General features: G+C 61.8%; 1 protein-coding gene across 2 annotated transcripts; it reads right to left on the reverse strand.

The window, feature by feature from the left end:
• Positions 1 to 807: 807 nt before the first annotated feature.
• Positions 808 to 6,586, reverse strand: BLOC1S1 (biogenesis of lysosomal organelles complex 1 subunit 1). Of its 2 annotated transcripts, none has more exons than XM_084223576.1 (4): positions 6,478 to 6,586; positions 6,092 to 6,164; positions 4,295 to 4,427; positions 808 to 1,032 (listed from the first exon to the last, which is right to left on the reverse strand). In XM_084223576.1, the coding sequence occupies exons 1-4, from the start codon at positions 6,536 to 6,538 to the stop codon at positions 925 to 927; spliced, it is 375 nt and encodes a 124-aa protein (XP_084079702.1). In that variant the 5' UTR covers positions 6,539 to 6,586; the 3' UTR covers positions 808 to 924. The 2 variants fall into 2 exon arrangements, with proteins under 2 accessions (XP_084079702.1, XP_084079701.1); XM_084223575.1 differs by having other exon boundaries at positions 808 to 1,035.
• Between the last annotated feature and the right edge of the window lie 2,522 nt (positions 6,587 to 9,108).

The following is a 9,108-nucleotide window of genomic DNA, read 5'->3' on the forward strand; positions in this document are numbered from 1 at the left end:
TTTGGGGCGGGGGGGCCACGCCGCTCCTCCCCGTGCCTGGCACGGCCGGAGCTCCCCGGGGATTGAGCCCCCCTCCCTCCCCCAGACCCCTCCAGGGTGGGGAGGGGGGGTTTGGGCACCTTTTGGGGGGGTGGGACACCCCTGGCCTTGGTGGGGACCCCCCCCCCCCCCCTCCCCACCCGGTGCTGGGAGATGGGGGGAGTTCCTGGATTTGGGGGGCTGAGACCCCCCCCAGCAGGGAATTAAAGCCCTGTGACCCCTGGATGTGGGGGGAATCACCCCAAAATGGGCCCTGACCCCCCCCCTATGGGGAAAATCACCCCAAAATGGGCCCTGACCCCCCCCCTATGGGGGAAAATCACCCCAAAATGGGCCCTGACCCCCCCTCTTATGGGGGAAAATCACCCCAAAATGGGCCCTGAGCCCCCTCCCACCCCCAGATCTGGGGGGAATCACCCCAAAACCAGCCCTGCCCACCCCCCCGCAGGGATTCCAAGCCCTCCCACCCCCAGATCTGGGGGGAATCCCCCCAAAACGAGCCCTGCCCACCCCCCCGCAGGGATTCCAAGCCCTCCCACCCCCCCGGATGAGGGGAGCCCCCCCGGGGCCCTGAGCACCCAAAAAAGGCCCTTTTGTCCCCAATCAAAGCAGCCTCAGAGCCTCCTTAAGCACTAAAGAGGATGAGGGGGCTTAGGGGGATTTGGGGGGGGGGGCTGTGCCAGGGTCCCCCCGGCCCGGCCTGACCCCCCCACACCCCCCGTGCCCCCCCCCTTTATTCCACACCCCCCCGTGCCCCCCCCCCCCTTTATTCCATCGCTGCAGGGCTGGGGGTGCCAAGGGCAGCGTGGTGAGACCCCCCCCGTTATTGGGGGGTCCTGGGGGTCCCGGGGGTCCGGGGGGTCCCGGGGGGGTCCCGGGGGTCCCTCAGGAGCAGGAGGGCTGCAGCTGCCCCTTGTAGACGTACTCGAGGGCGGTGGCGATGGTCCTCATGTCCAGCTCGATGCTCCGGGCCCAGTTCTCCACGTCCCCGATCTCCTGGGGGCGTTTGGGGAGGGGGCGTTTGGGGAGGGGGCTCACCCCGGGGAGGGGGGTGTGCTACCCATCCCGTCCCACTGAGAGCCTCTGGGTGCTCCCTGGGACCCCTGGGTGCTCCTCAACACCTCCCAAGACGTTCCCCAAGACTCCCTGGGTGGCCCTCGGGACCCCCTGGGTGCTGCCCAAGACCCCCAAAACGTTCCCCAGGACCCCCAAGATGTTCCTCAAGACCCCCAAAATGTTCCCCAAGACCCCCTGGGTGCCCCTCGGGACCCCCTGGGTGCTGCCCAAGACCCCCAAAGTGTTCCCCAAAGCCCCCTGGGTGCTCCTCAAGACCCCCCAGGACCCCCTGGGTGCTGCCCAAGACCCACTGGGTGCCCCTTGGGATCCCCTGGGTGCTGCCTGAGACCCCCAAAATATTCCCCAAGACCCCCAAGATGTTCCCCAAGACCCCCCAGGACCCTCTGGGTGCTGCCCAAGACCCCCAAAATGTTCCCCAAGCCCCCCTGGGTGGCCCTCGGGACCACCTGGGTACTGCCCAAGACCCCCAAAGTGTTCCCCAAAGCCCCCTGGGTGCTCCTCAAGATCTCCCAGGACCCCCAAAGTGTTCCCCAAGACCCCCAAGATGTTCCTCAAGACCCCCAAGATGTTCCTCAAGATCCCCCAGGACCCCCAAAGTGTTCCCCAAGACCCCCTGGGTGCTCCTCAAGATCCCCCAGAACCCCCTGGGTGCTGCCCAAGACCCCCAAAATGTTCCCCAGGACCCCCTGGGTGGCCCTCGGGACCCCCTGGGTGCTGCCCAAGACCCCCAAGATGTTCCTCAAGACCCCCAAGATGTTCCTCAAGACCCCCCAGGACCCCCTGGGTGCTGCCCAAGACCCCCTGGGTGTTCCCCAAGACCCCCTAAGGGCTGCCCAAGACCCCCTGGGTGTTCCCCAAGACCCCCCTGGTGCTGCCCAGGACCCTCTGGGTGCTGCTCAAACCCCCCCTGGATGTTCCCTGGGACCCCCTGGGTGCCCCCCAACCACTCCAGCACAAACCCGGGGGTCTGGGGCCTCCATTTATGGGTCTGGGGGCTTCATTTGCCCATTTCCCCTGGGCCTGGGAGCCACACGCTCCCCTATATGGGTCTGGGGGCTTCATCCCCCCATAGACCTCCATTCATGGGTCTGGGGGCTTCATTCCCCCCTCAAATGGGTCTGGGGGCTTTGTCCCCCTTCCCTTTATGGCGTGGGACCCACTCTAGGGTGAGCCCTGCTCTGGGGCGGGTTTTGGGGTGAGTTTGGGGTGGGTTTTGGGGTGGTTTTTGGCTGTGTTTTTGGGCTGTGTTTTGGGGTGTGCTTGGGGTGGTTTTGGGTGTGTTTGGGGTGTATTTGGGGTGTTTTTGGGGTGTGTTTGGGCTGTGTTTAGGATGGTTTTGGGCTGTGTTTGGGGTGTGATTTGGGCTGTGTTTGGGCTGTGTTTTGGGGTGTTTTTGGGGTGATTTTGGGCTGTTTTTGGGGTGTTGCCCACCTTGAGGGCCTGGTTGAAGCTCTCCACCATGGCGATCCACTGCCCGGTCTGGGCTGGGTTTGGGGTGGGTTTGGGGCTGTATTTGGGCTGTGTTTTTGGGGTGTATTTTGGGGTGTGTTTGGGGTGTGATTTGAGCTGTGATTTGGGGTGTGTTTGAGCTGTATTTTGGGGTGTATTTGAGCTGTGTTTTGGGGTGTGTTTGGGCTGTGTTTTGGGGTGTGTTTGGGGCTGTGTTTTGGGGTGTATTTGGGGTGCATTTCGGGGTGCTCCCCACCTTGAGGGCCTGGTTGAAGCTCTCCACCATGGCGATCCACTGCCCGGTCTGGGCTGTGTTTGGGGCTGTGTTTTGGGCTGTGTTTTGGGCTGTGTTTTGGGGTGTGTTTGAGCTGTGTTTTGGGGTGTTTTTGGGGTGCTCCCCACCTTGAGGGCCTGGTTGAAGCTCTCCACCATGGCGATCCACTGGCCGGTCTGGGCTGGGTTTGGGGCGGTATTTGGGGCTGTATTTGGGCTGTATTTTGGGGTGTGTTTGGGCTGTGTTTTGGGGTGTATTTGGGGTGCATTTCGGGGTGTTCCCCACCTTGAGGGCCTGGTTGAAGCTCTCCACCATGGCGATCCTCTGGCTGGTCTGGGCTGGGTTTGGGGTGTGTTTTGGGGTGTTTTTGAGGTGTGTTTTGGGGCTGTGTTTTGGGCTGTTTTTGGGGCTGTATTTGGGGTGATTTTGGGCTGTGTTTTTGGGGGTTCCCCACCTTGAGGGCCTGGTTGAAGCTCTCCACCATGGCGATCCACTGGCCGGTCTGGGCTGGGTTTGGGGCTGTATTTGGGGCTGTATTTTGGGGTGTGTTTAGGGCTGTATTTGGGCTGTGTTTTGGGGTGTATTTGAGCTGTGTTTTGGGGTGCATTTCGGGGTGTTCCCCACCTTGAGGGCCTGGTTGAAGCTCTCCACCATGGCGATCCACTGGTCGGTTTGGGCTGGGTTTGGGGCTGGGTTTGGGGCTGTATTTGGGCTGTGTTTTGGGGTGTATTTGAGGTGTGTTTGGGGCTGTGATTTGGGCTGTGTTTTTGGGCTGTATTTGAGCTGTGTTTTGGGGTGTATTTCGGGGTGTTGCCCACCTTGAGGGCCTGGTTGAAGCTCTCCACCATGGCGATCCACTGGCCGCTCTGGCTGGGTTGGGGCTGGGTTTGGGGCGGTATTTGGGGCTGTATTTGGGCTGTGATTTGGGGTGTGTTTGGGGCTGTATTTGGGGTGATTTTGGGCTGGTTTTGGGGATCCCCCACCTTGAGGGCCTGGTTGAAGCTCTCCACCATGGCGATCCACTGGCCGGTCTGGGCTGGGTTTGGGGCTGGGTTTGGGGCTGTATTTGGGGCTGTATTTTGGGGTGTATTTGGGCTGTGTTTTTGGGGTGTTTTTGGGGTGCATTTCGGGGTGCTCCCCACCTTGAGGGCCTGGTTGAAGCTCTCCACCATGGCGATCCACTGGCCGGTCTGGGCTGGGTTTGGGGTGTGTTTTGGGGTGTTTTTGAGGTGTGTTTGGGGCTGTGATTGGGGCTGTGTTTGGGGCTGTGCTTTGGGGTGCATTTCGGGGTGTTGCCCACCTTGAGGGCCTGGTTGAAGCTCTCCACCATGGCGATCCACTGCCCAGTCTGTCGGGGTTTGGGGTGTGTTTTGGGGTGTATTTGAGGTGTGTTTGGGGCTGTGATTTGGGCTGTGTTTTGGGGTGATTTCGGGCTGTGTTTTTGGGGATCCCCACCTTGAGGGCCTGGTTGAAGCTCTCCACCATGGCGATCCACTGGCCGGTCTGGCGGGCGAACTGCGCCGCCTGCACCTGCAGCGTCTTCACCTCCTGGTCCAGCTTGCGCTGGTTCACGTAGGCCTGGGCCACCCTGGGGGGACAGGGGGGACACAGAGGGGACACGGGGTCACTGGGGGTCACCAAGGGTCACCAAGGGTCACCCAGGCCTGGGCCACCCTGGGGACACGGGGGACAGAGGGGACACGGGGGTCACCGGGGTCACCCAGGCCTGGGCCACCCTGGGGGGACAGAGGGGACAGAGGGGACACGGGGGGGACACGGGGGTCACCAGGGGTCACCAAGGGTCACTGGGGGTCACCCAGGCCTGGGCCACCCTGGGGGACAGAGGGGACAGAGGGGACACGGGGGGGACACGGGGGTCACTGGGGGTCACCAAGGGTCACCAGGGGTCACCCAGGGTCACCCAGGCCTGGGCCACCCTGGGGGGACAGAGGGGGGGACACGGGGGTCACCAAGGGTCACTGGGGGTCACCCAGGGTCACTGGGGGTCACCCAGGCCTGGGCCACCCTGGGGGGACAGAGGGGACACGGGGGTCACCAAGGGTCACTGGGGGTCACCCAGGCCTGGGCCACCCTGGGGGGGACAGAGGGGACACGGGGTCACCAAGGGTCACTGGGGGTCACCCAGGCCTGGGCCACCCTGGGGACACGGGGGGACACAGGGGGGACAGGGGGGTCACTGTGGGGACGGGACATGGGGGTCCTCAGAGGGTCTTTGGGGGTGGCTGGAAGTTCCCAAGCAGGGTTTGGGGTCCCCAAGAGGGGTTTGGGTGGTCCCAGAAGGAATTGGGGGTCCCCAAGAGGGGTTTGGGTGGTCCCAGAAGGAACTGGGGGTCCCCAAGAGGGGTTTGGGTGGTCCCAGAAGGAATTGGGGGTACCCAGGAAGGGTTTGGGGTCCCCAGGAAGGCTGTGGGGTGGGTGGGGGGTCCTCAGGAGGAGTTTGGGGTATCCAGGCATGGTCTGGGGTCCCCAGGAAGGGTTTGGGGTTTGGGGGGGGGGGTCCCATAAGGAATTGGGGTCCCGGGGAGGTTTGGGGTTTAGGGGGTGGTCCCATAAGGAATTGGGGTCCCCAGGAAAGGTTTGGGGTCTCCAGGAGGGGTTTGGGGCCCCATAAGGAATTGGGGGTCCCCAGGAAGGGTTTGGGGTTTGGCTGGGGGTGTCCATAAGGAATTGGGGTCCCCAGGAAGGGTTTGGGGTCTCCAGGAGGGGTTTGGGGGTGGGGGTCCCATAAGGAATGGGGGGTCCTGGGGAGGTTTGGGGTTTAGGGGGTGGTCCCATAAAGAATTGGGGGTCCCCACGAAGGGTTTGGGGTCTCCAGGAGGGGTTTGGGATTTAGGGGTGGGGGTCCCATGAGGAATTGGGGGTCCCGGGCAGGGTTTGGGGTCCCGGGCAGGGTTTGGGGTCCCGGGGCAGGGTTTGGGGTCTCCAGGCAGGGTTTGGGGTCGGGCCGGGGTGCCCCATCAGGAACGGGGGTCCCGGGCAGGGTTTGGGGTCCCGGGCAGGGTTTGGGGTCCCGGGGCAGTGTTTGGGGTCGGGCCGGGGTGTCCCGTTCGGAACGGGGGTCCCGGGGCAGGGTTTGGGGTCCCGGGCAGGGTTTGGGGTCCCGGTCAGGGTTTGGGGTCCGGGGCAGGGTTTGGGGTCCCGGGGCAGGGTTTGGGGTGCCGGGGCAGGGTTTGGGGTCCCGGGCAGGGTTTGGCCGGGGTGCCCCACACGGAATTGGGGTCCGGGGCTCACCCCACGTTCAGGTGATCCACCAGGGCCTCGGTCAGGCGGGTGGCGGCGGCGATGGCGTCCCTGCGGCGCCGCTCTGCGCGGGGACCGGCGGGCACGGCGCCGTGAGGGGCGGCGGGACCCCCGCCCGGCCCGCCGCGCCCCGTGACGTCAGCACCGCCTCGCGTGACGTCAGCGCGGCCCCGTGTGGCGTCACCGCGCCGAGCCGTGACCTCACCGGCCCCCCTCCCCCCCTCAGGGCCCCTCAGGCTTCCCGCCCTTTTCCCCCCGCTTTTGACGGACAGCCGCGGCAGCCAATGGGTCGGCGCGCCGCGGTGAGCGGCGGCCGCGGCAGCCAATGGGGCGCGGCGGGCGGGGCGTGTTGCCGTGGGGACGGGGGCGGGGCTCACCCTGCAGCTCGCGGCGCTCGCTCTGGCGGGCCTGGTGCTCCTTCAGCAGCCGGGACAGCATGGCGGCCAGCGCCTCACGTGACCGCGCGCGTCACCGCCACGTGACCGGGCCCCGGGAGAGACACGTGACCTGGGGCGGGGCTATAGGGGGAGGGGCTATAGGGGATCTATAGGGGATGGGGAGGGGCTATAGGGGATCTATAGGGGAGGGGCTATAGGGGACTGGGGAGGGGCTATAGGGGATCTATAGGGGAGGGGCTATAGGGGACTGGGGAGGGGCTATAGGGGATCTATAGGGGAGGGGCTATAGGGGATCTATAGGGGAGGGGCTATAGGGGATTGGGGAGGGGCTATAGGGGATCTATAGGGGAGGGGCTATAGGGGATTGGGGAGGGGCTATAGGGGATCTATAGGGGGAGGGGCTATAGGGGATCTATAGGGGGAGGGGCTATAGGGGATCTATAGGGGATGGGGAGGGGCTATAGGGGATCTGTAGGGGAGGGGCTATAGGGGATCTATAGAGGATGGGGAGGGGCTATAGGGGATGGGGAGGGGCTATAGGGGATGAGGGAGGGGCTATAGGGGGGCTATAGGGGATTGGGGGAGGGGCTATAGGGGATGAGGGAGGGGCTATGGGGGGCTATAGGGGATTGGGGGAGGGGCTATAGGGGATCTATAGGAGATGGGAGGGGCTATAGGGCATGGGGAGGAGCTATAGGGGATGGGGGAGGGGCTATAGGAAATCTATAGAGGAGGGGCTATAGAGGCTATAGGGGGGGGGCTATAGGGGATTGGGGGGTCCTATAGGGGCTATAGGGGACTGGGTCCCCCTCAGGACCCCCCCAGTTCCCTCCCAGTTCATTCCCAGTTCCCTCACAGTTTATCCCAGTTTATCCCAGTTCCCTCCCAGTTCCGGCTGCAGGAATTCGAGCGGGAACCGCGGCCAAAAATCATCCGGGAGGGGCAAAAATCACCCGGGAAAAAATGGAATAACCCGGGAAAAATAACCCGGGAAAAATTGAATAACCCGGGAAAAATAACCCGGGAAAAATGGAATAACCCGGGAAAAATGGAATCACCCGGGAAAAATAACCCGGGAAAAATGAAATCACCCGGGAAAAATTTAATAACCCGGGAAAAATGGAATCATCCAGGAAAAATAACCTGGGAATGGGGAAAAAAATATCCTGGGAATGGGAATAATAAAATTTAGGGTGCTTATCTTGAAATAAACCCCAAAATAAATCCGGGAAAATAAATCCCAGAAATAAACCCTAAAAATAATCCGTGGAAATAAATCCCCAAAAATGAACCCCGAAAATAAACCCTGAAAACAAACCCCGAAAATAAATCCTGACAATAAATCCCGAAAATAACCCCCCCAAAAATAAACCCCTGAAATAAAGCCCCGAAATAAAACTCTAAAAATAAAATTTAAAATAATAATTTAAAAAATAGAATAAAACCCCCTCACCAAAAATAAAAAAACTGAAATAAAACCCCAAAATAAAAATAAAATTAATAAGAAATAAAAATAAAATCCCCCAAAAAAAGAAAAATGGGAAGAATTGGGATGGGGAGGAAGAAGGGGGGGTTGGATCCCCCCCGATCCCGCTCGGATCCCCCCAAAATCCCCCCAAAATCCCGGGGGGGAGGGGCAGGGCTGGTTCACACGGCCCCGGCGCTCCCAAAAATCCCAAAAATCCCCCAAATCCCCAGGGGGGGTTTGAGAGGGGCTAAAAATAACCCGGGAGCTGGAAAAGGGCCCAAAATCCCATTTCCACCCCAAAAATAACCCGGGAGCTGGAAAATGGCCCAAAAAATCCCAATTGCACCCCAAAAATCCTCCCTGGGCTATGGGGTCACTGCCCGGGCCTGGGTTTGGGGTCACCCCCGAGATTTGGGGTCACTCTGTGGGTTTGGGGTCACTCCCTGGGTTTGGGGTCACCCCCGGGATTTGGGGTCACTCCCAGGATTTGGGGTCACCCCTGGGTTTGGGGTCACTCTGAGGATTTGGGGTCACTCCCGGGATTTGGGGTCACTCCCAGGATTTGGGGTCAGTCCCTGGGTTTGGGGTCACTCCCCGGGTTTGGGGTCACCCCCGGATTTGGGGTCACTGCCGAGATTTGGGGTGAGTCCGGGGGATTTGAGGTCACTCCTGGGTTTGGGGTCACTCTGAGGATTTGGGGTCACCCCCGGGATTTGGGGTGAGTCCCGGCATTTGGGGTCACTCTGTGGGTTTGGGGTCACTCCCCAGGTTTGGGGTCACTTCAGGGATTTGGGCTCACTCTGAGGATTTGGGGTCACCCCCTGGGTTTGGGGTCACCCCCTGGATTTGGGGTCACCCCGGGGATTTGGGGTCACTCCCCGGGTTTGGGGTCACTCCCTGGGTTTGGGGTCACTCCCTGGGTTTGGGGTCACTCTGGGATTTGGGGTCACTCCCCGGGTTTGGGGTCACTCCCCAGGTTTGGGGTCACTCTGAGGATTTGGGGTCACCCCCTGGGTTTGGGGTCACCCCCGGGATTTTGGGTCACTCCCTGGGTTTGGGGTCAGACCGAGGATTTGGGGTCACTCCGGATTTTGGGGTCATTCCTGGGTTCGGGGTCAGTCCCGGCATTCGGGGTCCCGCCC

The sequence above is a fragment of the Fringilla coelebs genome (genome assembly GCF_963513975.1).
Source record: "Fringilla coelebs genome assembly, chromosome: 30".
NCBI classification, from domain to species: Eukaryota; Metazoa; Chordata; class Aves; order Passeriformes; family Fringillidae; genus Fringilla; species Fringilla coelebs.

Coding starts and splice junctions, on each gene's coding strand:
- BLOC1S1 (XM_084223575.1), bottom strand. CDS start 6,538: ATGCTGTCCCGGCTGCTGAAGGAGCACCAGGCCCGCCAGAGCGAGCGC. Junction 4,428..6,091: donor GTGGATCACCTGAACGTGGG/GTGAGCCCCGGA, acceptor CTGTCCCCCCAG/GGTGGCCCAGGCCTACGTGA. Junction 1,036..4,294: donor GCTTCAACCAGGCCCTCAAG/GTGGGGATCCCC, acceptor AAACGCCCCCAG/GAGATCGGGGACGTGGAGAA.